The sequence below is a fragment of the Entelurus aequoreus genome, linkage group LG07, assembly GCF_033978785.1.
Source record: "Entelurus aequoreus isolate RoL-2023_Sb linkage group LG07, RoL_Eaeq_v1.1, whole genome shotgun sequence".
Lineage (NCBI taxonomy): Eukaryota > Metazoa > Chordata > Actinopteri > Syngnathiformes > Syngnathidae > Entelurus > Entelurus aequoreus.
In genome coordinates this window covers 17,723,775-17,740,531 of record NC_084737.1, presented here as the reverse complement: position 1 = coordinate 17,740,531, position 16,757 = coordinate 17,723,775, and the positions used below count along the sequence as shown (strand labels likewise).

Below are 16,757 nucleotides of genomic sequence, written 5' to 3'. Positions count from 1 at the left end.
CCCCATATTAACTAATGATGTGCGATATTACCGCCCAATATTAACAAATGATGTGCGGTATCACCGCCCCATATTAACTAATGATGTGCCATATTGCAGCCTCATATTAACTAATGATGTGCGATATCACCGCCCCATATTAATGAATGATGTGTGATACCACCGCCCCATATTAACAAATTATGTACGATATCTCCGCCCCATATTAACGAATAATGTGCGATATCACCACACCATATTAACTAATGATGTGCAGTATCAAAGCCCCGTATTAACTAATGATGTGCGATATAACTGCCCCATATTAACGAATGATTTGCGATATCACCACCACATATTAACGAATGATGTGCGATATCATTGCCCCATATTAACATATGATCTGCGATATTACAGCCCCATATTAACTTGTGATGTGCGATATCACGGCCACATATTAACTAACGATGTGCGATATCACCACCCCATATTAACGAACGATGTGCGATATCACCGCCTCATATTAACGAATTATGTGCGATATTACAGCCCCATATTAACTAGTGATGTGCGATATCACGGCCACATATTAACTAACAATGTGCGATATCACCACCATATATTAACTAATGGTGTGCGATATCACCGCCCCATATTAACTAATGATGTGCGATATAATTGTCCCATATTAACTAATGATGTGCGATATCACCGCCCCATATTAACTAATGATGTGCGATATCACCGTCCTATATTAACGTATGATGTGCGATATCTCCGCCATATATTAACTAATGATGTGTGATATCACCACCACATATTAACTAATGATGTGCGATATCACGCCACATATTAACGAATGATGTGCGATATCACTGCCCCATATTAACGAATGATGTGCGATATCACAGCCCCATATTAACGAATAGTGTGCGATATCACCGCCCCATATTAACTAATCGTGTGCTATATCCCCGCCACGTATTAACGTATGATGTGCGATATCGCCGCCCCATATTAACTAATCGTGTGTTGTATCACCGCCCCATATTAACTAATGATGTGCGATATTACCGCCCAATATTAACAAATGATGTGCGGTATCACCGCCCCATATTAACTAATGATGTGCCATATTGCAGCCTCATATTAACTAATGATGTGCGATATCACCGCCCCATATTAATGAATGATGTGTGATACCACCGCCCCATATTAACGAATGATGTATGATATCTCCGCCCCATATTAACGAATAATGTGCGATATCACCACACCATATTAACTAATGATGTGCAGTATCAAAGCCCCGTATTAACTAATGATGTGCGATATCACTGCCCCATATTAACGAATGATTTGCGATATCACCACCACACATTAACGAATTATGTGCGATATCATTGCCCCATATTAACATATGATCTGCGATATCACCGCCCCATATTAACGAACGATGTGCGATATCACCGCCTCATATTAACGAATGATGTGCGATATTACAGCCCCATATTAACTTGTGATGTGCGATATCACGGCCACATATTAACTAACGATGTGCGATATCACCACCCCATATTAACGAACGATGTGTGATATCACCGCCTCATATTAACGAATTATGTGCGATATTACAGCCCCATATTAACTAGTGATGTGCGATATCAGGGCCACATATTAACTAACAATGTGCGATATCACCACCATATATTAACTAATGATGTGCGATATCACCGCCCCATATTAACTAATGATGTGCGATATAATTGCCCCATATTAACTAATGATGTGCGATATCACCGCCCCATATTAACTAATGATGTGCGATATCACCGTCCTATATTAACGTATGATGTGCGATATCTCCGCCATATATTAACTAATGATGTGTGATATCACCACCACATATTAACTAATGATGTGCGATATCACCGCCACATATTAACGAAAGATGTACGATATCACTGCCCCATATTAACGAATGATGTGTGATATCACAGCCCCATATTAACGAATAGTGTGCGATATCACCGCCCCATATTAACTAATGATGTGCGATATCACCTCCCCATATTAACAAATGATGTGTGATATCTCAGCCTCATATTAACAAATGATGTGCGATATCACCGCCCCATATTAACAAATGGTGTGCGATATCACCGCCCCATATTAACTAATGATGTGCGATATCACCTCCCCATATTAACGAATGATGTGCGATATCACAGACTCATATTAACAAATGATGTGTGATATCACCGCCCCATAATAGTGAATGATGTGCGATATCACCGCCCCATATTAATAAATGATGTGTGATGCCACTGCCCCATATTAACGAATGATGTGCAATATCACCGCCCCATATTAACAAATGATGTGCAATATCACCACACCATATTAACTAATTATGTGCAATATCACCGCCCCATTTAAACAAATGATGTGCAATATCACCACACAATATTAACTAATGATGTGCGATATCACCGCCCCATATTAACGAATGATGTGTGATATCACTGCCCCATATTAACAAATGATGTGCGAAATCACCGCCCCATATTAACGAATGGTGTGTGATATCACCGCCCCATATTAACGAATGATGTGCAATATCACCGCCACATATTAACGAATGATGTGCGATGTCACTGCCCCATATTGACGACTAATAATAATCAGTATCAGTATCGGCCCTGAAAAACCTGCCTGGCAGTATCAGTTGTGTCAATCATCTGCAATGAAGACCTGGTCTTAAAGGACATGTGTTTCCTGTCAGGGCGAGCAGCTGTGGTGTGGCCAGCAGCAGCGACCTTTGACCTGCGTGACGAAGGACGAGCGAGGAGACTTTGTGGCGACTGCAGACTCCTCAGGTGACATCAAGGTGTGGCAGGCGCTCACTGGCCAGGAGGTGGCGCTCTATCACACTGCTTCTACACACTGCACACTGCTGCTCTTTAACAAGGACCAGGACTGCTTCCTCTCCGTGAGTCTCCATGTGTGTGTGTGTGTGTGTGTGTGTGTGTGTGTGTGTGTGTGTGTGTGTGTGTGTGTGTGTGTGTGTGTGTGTGTGTGTGTGTGTGTGTGTGTGTGTCTGTGTGTGTGTGTGTGTCTGTGTGTGTGTGTGTGTGTGTGTGTGTGTGTGTGTGTGTGTGTGTGTGTGTGTGTGTGTGTGTGTGTGCGCGACATCCAACATTATATCTCTATGTGACTTCCAACATTATCCATCTGGTTCCTCTCCGTGAGTGTCCTCCCTGGTCTCTCTGTGTGTGACATCCAACATTATCCATCTTTCCATGTGACATCCAACATTATCCATCTTTCCATGTGACATCCAACATTATCCATCTTTCCATGTGACATCCAACATTATCCATCTTTCCATGTGACTTCCAACATTATCCATCTGGTTCCTCTCCGTGAGTGTCCTCCCTGGTCTCTCTGTGTGTGACATCCAACATTATCCATCTTTCCATGTGACATCCAACATTATCCATCTTTCCATGTGACATCCAACATTATCCATCTTTCCATGTGACATCCAACATTATCCATCTTTCCATGTGACTTCCAACATTATCCATCTGGTTCCTCTCCGTGAGTGTCCTCCCTGGTCTCTCTGTGTGTGACATCAAACATTATCCATCTTTCTATGTGACATCCAACATTATCCATCTTTCCATGTGACATCCAACATTATCCATCTTGCTATCTGGTCTGTATGTGTGTGTGTGTGCGTTAGTGCGTGCGTGTGTGAGACATCCTACATTGTCCATCTTTCCATGATGACATCCAACATTATTCAGATCTCAATGTGACATCCAACATTATCCATCTTCATATCTGGTCTCTCTGCATGTGACATCCAACATTATCCATCTTTCCATGTGACATCCACCATAATCCATCTTCATATCTGGTCTCTGTGTGTGAGAGACATCCAACATTATCCATCTTTCCATGTGACATCCAACATCATTCATATCTCCATGTGACATCCAACATTAACCATCTTCATATCCAGTCTCTCTGTGTGTGACATCCAACATCATTCATATCTACATGTGACATCCAACATTATCCATCTTCATATCCAGTCTCTCGGTGTGTGACATCCAACATTATCCATCTTCATACCTCCGTGTGACATCCAACAATATCCATCCTCATATCTCTGTGTGACATCCAACATTATCCATCTTCATATCTCCGTGTGACATCCAACATTATCTATCTTCATATCTCCGTGTGACATCCAACATTATCTATCTTCATATCTCCGTGTGACATCCAACATTATCTATCTTCATATCTCCGTGTGACATCCAACATTATCTATTTTCATATATCCGTGTGACATCCAACATTATCTATTTTCATATCTCCGTGTGACATCCAACATTATCCATTTTCATATCTCCGTGTGACATCCAACATTATCCATCTTAATATCTCAGTGTGACATCCAACATTATCTATATTCATATCTCCGTGTGACATCCAACATTATCTATCTTCATATCTCCGTCTGACGTCCAACATTATCCATCTTCATATCTCCGTGTGACATCCAACATTATCCATCTTCATATCTCCGTGTGACATCCAACATTATCCATCTTCATATCTCTGTGTGACATCCAACATTATCCATCTTCATATCTCCGTGTGACATCCAACATTATCCATCTTCATATCTCTGTGTGACATCCAACATTATCCATCTTCATATCTCCGTGTGACATCCAACATTATCTATATTCATATCTCCGTGTGACATCCAACATTATCTATCTTCATATCTCCGTCTGACGTCCAACATTATCCATCTTCATATCTCCGTGTGACATCCAACATTATCCATCTTCATATCTCCGTGTGACATCCAACATTATCCATCTTCATATCTCTGTGTGACGTCCAACATTATCCATCTTCATATCTCCGTGTGACATCCAACATTATCCATCTTCATATCTCCGTGTGACATCCAACATTATCCATCTTCATATCTCTGTGTGTGACGTCCAACATTATCCATCTTCATATCTCCATGTGACATCCAACATTATCCATCTTCATATCTCTGTGTGTGACGTCCAACATTATCCATCTTCATATCTCCCTGTGACATCCAACATTATCCATCTTCATATCTCTGTGTGTGACATCCAACATTATCCATCTTCATATCTCCATGTGACAACCAACATTATCCATCTTCATATCTCCATGTGACAACCAACATTATCCATCTTCATATCTCCATGTGACAACCAACATTATCCATCTTCATATCTCCATGTGACAACCAACATTATCCATCTTCATATCTCTGTGTGACATCCAACATTATCCATCTTCATATCTCCGTGTGGCATCCAACATTATCCATCCTAATATCTGTGTGACATCCAACATTATCCATCTTCATATCTCTGTGTGACATCCAACATTATCCATCTTCATATCTCCGTGTGGCATCCAACATTAATCATCCTAATATCTGTGTGACATCCAACATTATCCATCTTCATATCTCCGTGTTACGTCCAACATTATCCATCTTCATATCTTCGTGTGACATCCAACATTATCCATCTTAATATCTCCGTGTGACATCCAACAATATCCATGTTCATATCTCTTTGTGACATCCAACATATCCATCTTCAAATCTCTGGGTGGCATCCAACATTATCCATCCTAATAGCTGTGTGACATCCAATATTATCCATCTTCATATCTCCGTGTGACATCCAACATTATCCATCTTTATATCTACATGTGACATCCAACATTATCTATCTTCATATCTCCGTGTGACATCCAACATTATCCATCTTAATATCTCTGTGTGACATCCAACAATATCCATGTTCATATCTCTTTGTGACATCCAACATATCCATCTTCAAATCTCTGGGTGGCATCCAACATTATCCATCCTAATAGCTGTGTGACATCCAATATTATCCATCTTCATATCTCCGTGTGACATCCAACATTATCCATCTTTATATCTACGTGTGACATCCAACATTATCTATCTTCATATCTCTATGTGACATCCAACATTATCAGAATCAGAATAGTTTTATTGCCATTGTTTGAGAACGGGTTCACAAACTAGGAATTTTTCTTGGTGCAATCGTGCAACATAAAACACATAACACATATTTGGTAATAAAAAGAGCGGTAACTGAGCTATCAGATCATGTCATAGACTTAGAAGGAATTCAAGGAGCTACTGCTAGGAGTTATTGTTCATTTGCCTGATGGCCGAGGGGAAAAAACTGTTCAGGTGGCGGGAGGTGTGGGTCTGGATGGAGCGTAGTCTCCTGCCTGAGGGGAGAGGGTAGAATAGTTTGTGTCCAGGGTGAGAAGAGTCAGCTGTGATCCGACCCACACGCCTCCTGGTCCTGGAGGAGAACAAGTCCTGGAGGGATGGGAGCTTGCAGCCAATCACCTTCTCAGCAGCATGTACGATGCGCTGCAGTCTATGCTTATCCTGGACTGTGGCGCCGGGGAACCACATGGTGATGGAGGAGGTCGGGATGGACTCTATGATGGCTGAGTAAAACTGCACCAGCATCTCGGTCGGCACCTTAAGTTTCCTCAGCTGCCGCAGGAAGTACATCCTCTGCTGGGCCTTCTTGATGAGGGAGCTGATGGTCGGCTCCCACTTGAGGTCCTGGGTGATGGTGGTGCCCAAGAAACGGAAGGAGTCCAGAATGGGGACGGGGGTGGAAGAGTCAATCAGGGTGAGGGGGGATGGTGGGGCTGTGACTTTCCTGAAGTCCATGATCATCTCCACTGTTTTCTGGGCGTTCAGCTCCAGGTTGTTGAGGCTGCACCAGGACGTCAGCCGGTCCACCTCTCTCCTGTAGGCGGACTCATCGCCATTCGAGATGAGCCCGATGAGGGTGGTGTCATCCGCAAACTTGAGCAGTTTTACGGACTGGTGACTGGAGGTGCAGCAGTTTGTATACAGGGGGAGAGTACACAGCCCTGAGGAGTACCAGTGTTCGTGGTTCGACTGTCCGAGACAATCTTCCCCAGCCGCACGTGCTGTCTTCGGTCTGTCAGGAAGTCATTGATCCAACTGCAGAGGGAGTCGGGCACGCTGAGCTGGTAGAGCTTGTCTCGTAGCAGTCCAGGGAGGATGGTGTTGAAGGCAGAGCTGAAGTCCACAAACAGGATCCTAGCGTAGGTTCCTGGGGAGTCCAGATGCTCCAGGATGAAGTGGAGGGCCAGGTTCACTGCATCATCCCCAGACCTGTTGGCTCTATAGGCGAACTGCAGTGGGTCCAGGAGGGGGGCGGTGATGTCCTTGAGGTGGGGCAGGACCAAGCGCTCAAAGGACTTCATGACCACAGACGTCAGCGCGACCGGCCTGTAGTCATTTAGTCCTGTGATCCGTGCTTTCTTGGGGACGGGGACAATGGTGGAGGTCTTAAAGCAGGACGGCACGCGGCATAGCTCCAGAGAGGTGTTAAAAATGTCAGTGAAGACAGGAGCCAGCTGGTCCGCACAGTGTCTGAGAGTGGAGGGGGAGACACCATCCGGCCCGGGGGCCTTCCGCGTATTCAGCTTCAAGAACTGCCGGCGTACATCCTCTTCTTTGATGGAGAGGGCCTTTACAGTCCTGTGATGTCCTTGGAGTCCTTTAACTCCTTTAATGAAGTGCTGGCATTGGTGGGGAAGGTGATGGTGGGGGGAACATGGCTTCGATGAGCTGAAGGCCGTTCATGACGACAGTAATGGGTGTTGAGGCCCTGAGCGAGAGTCCGGTCATTCAGGGCCTGGGGGGTTTAGGGCTTATAGTTCGTAAACTGCCGCAGAATCATTGGAGCTAGCTAGCTATCTATCTATCTATCTATCTATCTATCTATCTATCTATCTATCTATCTATCTATCTATCTATCTATCTTCATATCTCCGTGTGACATCCAGCAATATCCATCTTCATATCTCTGTGTGACATCCAACATATCCATCTTCATATCTCCGTGTGACATCCAACATATCCATCTTCATATCTCTGTGTGACATCCAACATATCCATCTTCATATCGCTGTGTGGCTTCCAACATTATCCATCCTAATATCTGTGTGACATCCAACATTATCCATCTTCATATCTCCGTGTGACATCCAACATTATCCATCTTCATATCTCTCTGTGACGTCCAACATTATCCATCTTCATATTTCAATGTTAGATCCAGCATTATCCGTCTTCATATCTCCGTGTGGCATCCAACATGATCAATCTTCTATCTCTGTGTGACATCCAACATTATCCATCTTCATATCTCCATGCAGGTGGGAACCAATCAGGGTAACTTGGTCACACTAAGTGCACCCAGTCTGAGTCAGAGGTCCACTTTGATGATATCAGACACTTTCAAGGTCAACATAGTCCTGATATCACCTGACAAGAACTGGATCATGGCTGGACACAAAGACCACCTTGACTTTAGTCCAAAGGTATGTCATCATGTGGAAATATATTTATTTTATTCCCATGTTGTCACTCACTTAGATGTGGAAATATATTTATTTTATTCTCAAGTTGTACACACTTAGATGTGGAAATATATTTATTTTATTCTCAAGTTGTACACACTTAGATGTGGAAACATATATATTTTATTCTCATGTTGTACACACTTAGATGTGGAAATATATTTATTTTATTCTCATGTTGTACACACTCAGATGTGGAAATATATTTATTTTATTCTCATGTTGTACACACTCAGATGTGGAAACATATTTATTTTATTCTCATGTTGTACACACTCAGATGTGGAAACATATATGTATTTTATTCTCATGTTGTACACACTTAGATGTGGAAATATATTTATTTTATTCTCATGTTGTACACACTCAGATGTGGAAATATATTTATTTTATTCTCATGTTGTACACACTCAGATGTGGAAACATTTATTTTATTATCATGTGGTACACACTCAGATGTGGAAATATATTAATTTTATTCTCGTGTTGTACACACTTAGATGTGGAAACATATTTATTTTATTCTCATGTTGTACACACTCGGACGTGGAAATATATGTATTTTATTCTCATGTACACACTTAGATGTGGAAACATATATATTTTATTCTCATGTTGTACACACTCAGATGTGGAAATATATGTATTTTATTCTCATGTTGTACACACTTAGATGTGGAAATATATGTATTGTATTCTCATTTAAGAGTGAGTGATAATAACTTGTTATATTTAGTTTTCTTCTGAGTTTCATTTGCAAGTATGCATTATTTTCAGTTTGTCCTGGGTGTGTTGCCGTAGTCAGGAAGTAGTCCTTACCATTAAATCTTGTCTTTTGTTGAGTCCTACAAAGTGTTTATACTGTAAGTATTGTACTTTTTACACGCCAGTTGTTTGACTGATCTGTAGATCAACTTCAGATCATTCCGTCAATATAAACTATTGACTTTTTTCTGTATGTTTTATTCCGTTTTAGTCTGTTTTTTATGGCAAAAAAAAAAAAAAAAGCAAAATGTTCCCTCAAAAAATATTTTTAAGTGTAATATTTGATGTGAAGTAATTGCAGCTTTTTATAGATCAATAATTCATATTAACATTGATTTTGATTCCTTATTATTTTTGAGCAATGACTGTTTCAACAAAATCCCACTAAAATTCTCAGGGACCCAGAAGGGTCCCCACTCATAAAAGTGTAAAAAATAGGTAATACTTTATATTTTTTTACTTTCAACACTTACATTTCTAGATCAACTTCAGATCTATCCATCGATTCTCGGTTTTTGGTTTTTTTTGGTTTCTTTTTGTTTGTTTTATGCCCTTTTTGTTGTATTATTATTACCAAAATATATTATATTTTTAAAGAGTAATATTTGATATAAAGTAATTGTAGCCATGAATATGTGAATAATTCATAACAACTTTGATTGCGATTCATTATTATATTTTTGAGCAATAACAGTTTTTTATGTTTGTTTTTCGTAATATTATAATATATATCATATTAGGACGTGCCGCGAGCCGTTCAAAAATTAAAAGGTCCCCCGGCCGCACTTTGGAGCAATGTTCTCGTTATTTATTTATTTTGTATTATTATCATAATTATTATTAGGCCATCATGCCTGTTTGATAAATTCATCACTTATTGATATTATTAGAACCCAATCAACCGCGAGAATGCATTGATAACTCAAGATGGCCGCACATTCCAAACAATACCATGCTGCATGAGTGGACACCTGTGGAAACATCCACATCTGTGATGTTCCGTGTACGTTTTGTTTCCAGGTGGTCTACGCAGAGAGTCTGACGTCCCCGAGTGAGGACCAAGACCCTCTGTGCCACCTGGTGCCAGTCTCCAGATGCCAGGCTGCCGTTTTCATGCCCGGCCAGTCTGCCAGGCTGGCCACAATCCACCGCCCGCCTGGCGGCAACTCCGCAGTCCTCTCCGTCTTCCAAGTCTGCCTCCACAAGTCCAAGTACAAGTCTCAGGTCCAAGGTGAGCAGGGACATGTTGTGAACAGTGGACACCTTCGCAAAATAATTTTACTTGAGTACTTTTGTGACCAACAAACACTACTTTTACTTTTACTACTTTTATTTGATAGCAAATAGAAGAAGGCAACATCCCACAGCAAACAACGTGTAATACACACACACTCACTACTACTACTACGAGGGAATAATGAACAACAAATCAATGATTGAAGTGACAAGCTTGCCGCTCCTACAATACCCAGTGTGTGGACAAGCAGACTACAGCCATGGAAGCACATTCATTATCTTTATTAGCTAGCGCTAACACAATCCAGGGAAGAGATTCAACAGAGCTGCCGTCTATGACGCTGCTAAGCTAACACACACCACTGAGCTATAATGCTGCTCGGAGAGCGCTCTCGCTGATGTCACTTGGCAACAGGCACCGCCTTTTAAAGGCGCACACACTCTGCTCTCATGAAACGTCTCTCAACTGCATATGCCAGACATTTGAAGATTTTCTTTTTTTCTTTTGAAGTAAAGCATTAATTACTTTCTCTCTCATTAATGAGTAATTCCTTTAGTGATCTAATACCTTTTTTTTTTTGTTGGTAAATTAACGAGTAACTATAATTCATTATTAATTTTCAGAACACTCCTTACAAAGTATGAAAAACAACATTTATATCATTGTGTGTATCAGTAGAAATGTTCATTTTTCAGCCGAAAAAAAATCCACTTCCAAATAGAGAAAAAGCATTTTGCGCGAACTTGTTGCTGTTTTTATCGTTAAAATAGCATATGCTAACATTAGCCATGTTATTATGTCATAAGTGACTGTAAAATATGCACATTTTGTGGTACATATTGTAGTATAGTATACTAGGGCTGCAACAACTAATCGATTAAATTGATTATAAAAATAGTTGGCGATTAATTTAGTCATTGATTCGTTGGATCTAAGCTATGGGCATGCACAGAGGCTACTTTTTTTAATTTTGTCTTTTTTTTTCTTTTTTTTTTATAAACTGCAACATTTACAAACAGCTGATAAACAATAATCAAAATAAGTATGGTGCCAGTATGGTGTTTTTTTTTCAATAAAATACTGGAAAGGATAGAAATGTAGTTGTTTTCTTTTATCCGATTATTAATCGATTAATTGAAGTAATAATCGACAGATTAATCAATTATCAAATTAGTTGTTAGTTGCAGCCTTAGAGTATACTATGTTTGGTGTGCTTGTATTCTTAAAAAAGAAACTACTAAAAAATCTGAAGTTATTTACCAGTTATTCAGTATTTACTTTCAATAAATAGTGAAAATAAAAAATAAATAAATACTCCTTATAAAGTAATTATTTGGATGACTACTTTTTACTTTTATACATTATTAAATGTATTTATTTTGTTTTGTTTTGGGAAAAACACTTGAGACGAAAGTGGTGCGCTTTGCTTTGCAGAAGGCAGACTTTCTTACCTCCGCCAAAGAAGTTGTGTTTTCAACAGTTGTTTGTAACATTACTCAAACAGTTATGGACAAATTTTGATGAAATTTTCAGGAAACGTCCAGAAAAACAATTCCTCTCATCGACTACGAACACACGTCGTTTTTTTTCTTACGGAGTTCCACGCCCCCTCTTTGCCACGCCCGCACTGCGCGGAGGATTTTGGGAGATGTAGTTTATTTTTCACAATTAAGCGCCAGACAAAAACTACGCTCCAAGTTTTTGTTTTTACACCGTCACACGTCGCAGCATGACTGTAAAGACTTTAACATTAAAATGCACTTCTATTGATTTTTAACTTAAATACAGAAGTCAGAATTGAAAGCGTTTTTAAAAAAAAGTATTTTCTCTGGAGTTGAGCAGGTGGCGTCCTTCCCACTGGAACTACACACCGCGTCCTCCAACATTCTCCTTGAGGCGAAGGACAGCAGCGTCCTGGTGATGGCGGCTGAGCATCGAATGTGGGTGTACTCTCTCGAAGGTGGATTGATCGCCAGCTATCAAGAACACATGAAGACCATCACGTCCATGTGTGTGGTAAGACCCCCTCAACCCCATGATTGATATGTATATATATATATATATATATATATATATATATATATATATATATATATATATATATATACAGTATGTATATATATATGTATATATATATATATATATATATATATATATATATATATATATATATATATATATATATATATATATATATATATATATATATATATATATATATATATGTGTATATATATAATACATATGTGTGTGTGTATATATATGTGTATTTAATACATATATATTTGTATGTATATATATATATATATGTATGTGTGTGTATATATGTATAGGTATACATATATGTATGTATTAATATATATATACATATATGTATACATATATATGCATATATATTTTATACATATATAGTATATATGTATGTATATATACATAATACATACGTATGTATATATTTCTTTCTATATATGTATATATATACATGTATGTATATATATATATATGTATATATTTTGTTAATGTGTATATATATATATATATATATATATATATATATATATATATATATATATATATATATATATATATATATTTATGCATATATATATTATATATTTACGTTAGGTCAGGAAAAAACACAGAGGCTATTTCATGCATACAAGCCTGTTTCGCAGGTTTCTCTGCTCTTCATAACGGATAAACCACAAAAACCTTGACTGTATATATTATATATACATGTATGTATATATACACATATATATACATATGTATAGTATATATATGTATGTATATATACATATATATGTATGTATATATGTATATAAATACGTATATATGTATATATACTATGTATGTATATGTATATATATACAGTATACATATATGTATGTATGTTTTGTATGTATGGATATATGTATACTGTATATACATATATATGTATGTATATACTGTATATATACACATATATGTATATGTATGTATGTCTATATATACACATATATATATATATATATATATATATATGTATATATATATATATATATATATATATATATACATATATATATATACACACACACATATATATATATATGTATATATATATATATATATATATATATATATATATATATATATATATATATATATATATATATATATATATATATATATATATATATATATATATATATATATATATATACACACACATATATGAACGATGTATGTTTATAAACATGATCAATGTGTTGTCAAACTCCAGGATAGTTTCCGTGTAGTAACGGCGTCTCAGGACCTTTCCTTACGTGTGCTGACTTGGGGACATGACGGAGATGATGGATTGGCGCTGGACAGCAGATATCATCTACTAGGAGGATCTCACACCATGTCCAGGTGTGCTTCTTCATTACAATATGACATACACACTCGAGAGCGACCGATTATATTTGACATTTTGACATTCATATCGGTATCAGACTTTTTCCTTCTCATCAGCAGATACAGTGTCGACACATATGATACCAGTAGTTTATATTTAACAGATAAATAGTAAGCACCAGCTCGTTTTCCCTGCACGAGAAAAGTTGTATTGTTTTTGTTTCGCTACTAAAACAATCAAGCCTCTGTTTGCAAGACTCGGAGCGTGGGCTCATTAAAAGGAGCACCACCAGTTTCATGTTCCGTCATTCAATCAAATAACGCGACAGAGATGGAGGGACATGAAGACGACAGAAAATATGTCTCTTTGTGTAAATAGGAGATGATTATATACAGTACGTCAAGAAGGTGAGGCAGCAGCTCACACATTCTCATACTTTCTGTAACATCCAGGAAGAAATGATGTCGGCCATCTGGAAACATGTCTCAACTATAATGCACGTGAAGGAGCCCAGGATTGTTTTTATTTCAATGTTGACAATATTTCAGGAGGAAACCTTACAATGTATCCATAAAGTGTTAAAAAGGTGTATAAAATGGAGTAGATGAGTTATTGTGATGGAGAGAAATGTTATTTTTTGACCACTTTTCCCAGGAGATTTGCCATATTTAGAAATCAAACATTATGTCACTACTGGTCCCATCTTTTCTACAAAATAATGTTAAAAAAAACAACTTGTTCCGATGTTTACTGACACACAATATCCATCTTTAAATAACTTTTACTGTAAATAAATATTGCTTATCGGCCTCCTTGACTACTAATAATGGGTATCAGTATCGGCCCTGAAAAAAAATTATTGCTCCATGTCAAATACCACAATGTGGATTTGATATCATGTTTTACAGGCTCTCACGCGATGTCCAGGTGTAGCCACGTTATGGATTTCAATGTTGTTGTGTGTTTCCAGAGGCTTCACGCACGTCTGCTGTGATTATTCCAGCATCGTTGGTGCCGTCGAAGGGAAGAACGGCAAAGACGTCTTAAAGGCGTACACCTTCACATCGTGAGTGCTGACGTTATTCATAATAATGCATCATCTGGGTCATCACAAGACCAAGGCTGGATCCCAATGTTACTCTTTATAACTCGTTCTTAACCCAAACCAATTGACTGGATTTATGTTGCAAAATAAAAACATTCATGGGGAGGCGTGGCTCAGATGGAAGGGTGCAATGACTTACATTTATGTAAATTGACTGGATTTATGTTGCAAAATAAAAACATTAATGGGGTGGTGTGGCTCTACGGAGCCCCTAAAGAGACAAGGGGTGAAAAAAAATGTATAATTTTAAATTCTAATTTTAATTCTAAAATGCACTTTCTTGTGCGCAAGAGAAACTTTCTCGTGCGCACGAGAAATTTTTTATAAAGTTATAAAAAAAAAAATTGTATATATATATTTTTTTTTATACATGGCTAAAAAATATGTATGTATATATATATATATATATATGTATATATATATATATATATATATATATATATATATATATATATATATATATATATATATATATATATATATATATATATATATATATATATATATATATATATATATATATATATATATATATAATAAAAACATTTTTTTATAACTTTATAAAAAGTTTCCTGTGCGCACGAGATAGTTCATCGTGCACACGAGATAAATGTCTAAAAAAAAATAAAAAAAATGTAAAAAATTATTTAAAAAAACATTTCCCCGATGTCCCTTTAGGGCAGGGGTCCCCAAACTTTTGGACTCTGGGGCCGCATTGGGGTAAAACATTTTGGCTGGGGGACGTGCTATATATATATATATATATGTATATGTATATATATATATATATGTATATATATATGTATATATATATATATATATATATTTATATATATATATATATATATATATGTATATGTATATATGTATATATATATATATATGTATATATATATATATGTATGTATATATATATATGTATATATATATATATGTGTGTATATGTATATGTGTGTGTATATATATATATATATATATATTATATGTAAATATGCGTGTGTGTGTGTATATATGTACTGTATATATATATATATATATATATAGTTTCCTGTGCGCACGAGATAGTTCATCGTGCGCACGAGATAAATGTCTAAAAAAAAATTAAAACATTTTAAAAAATTATTTAAAAAAACATTTCCCCCATGTCCCTTTAGGGCAGGGGTCCCCAAACTTTTGGACTCCGGGGCCGCATTGGGGTAAAACATTTGGGCTGGGGGACGCGCTATATATATATATATATGTATATGTATATATATATGTATATATATATATATATATATATATATATATATATATATATATATATATATATATATATGTATATATATGTATATATGTATATATATATATATATGTATATATGTATATATATATATATATATATATATGTATATATATATATGTATATATATGTATATGTATGTATATATATGTATGTATATATATATGTATATATATATATATATGTGTGTGTGTATATATATATATATGTAAATATGCGTGTGTGTGTGTGTATATATGTACTGTGTATATATATATATAAAATATATATATATATATATATGTGTGTGTGTGTGTATTCATACATATATATTCCTCGCGCACTAATTGACTTAAACAGCGCACTTGCTGCATGTCACGTTATCAATGGTAAAATGCATTTTTAGACAATATGATTTCCCTGAGTGGCTAGGAGACGGTAGAAAATGGACTAGTAAGGACAAATTTTAAAAAAAAAAAAAAAAAATATA

The 16,757-nt window shown here is 36.8% G+C and overlaps 2 protein-coding genes across 3 annotated transcripts in view; both read left to right on the top strand.

The window, feature by feature from the left end:
- The window catches only part of LOC133653462 (protein Wnt-7a-like), a 263,307-nt gene that overhangs the window by 31,751 nt on the left and 214,799 nt on the right, over window positions 1-16,757 (top strand). The window lies entirely within an intron of this gene.
- The window catches only part of LOC133653461 (F-box/WD repeat-containing protein 12-like), a 35,617-nt gene that overhangs the window by 3,216 nt on the left and 15,644 nt on the right, over window positions 1-16,757 (top strand). For both annotated transcript variants that reach the window (XM_062052752.1, XM_062052751.1), the window contains exons 5-10: window positions 2,765-2,971; window positions 8,314-8,478; window positions 10,303-10,513; window positions 12,354-12,535; window positions 13,785-13,915; window positions 14,872-14,967. In XM_062052752.1, the coding sequence (XP_061908736.1) occupies window positions 2,765-2,971; window positions 8,314-8,478; window positions 10,303-10,513; window positions 12,354-12,535; window positions 13,785-13,915; window positions 14,872-14,967 (992 nt within the window). The remainder of the gene's footprint in view (window positions 1-2,764; window positions 2,972-8,313; window positions 8,479-10,302; window positions 10,514-12,353; window positions 12,536-13,784; window positions 13,916-14,871; window positions 14,968-16,757) is intronic.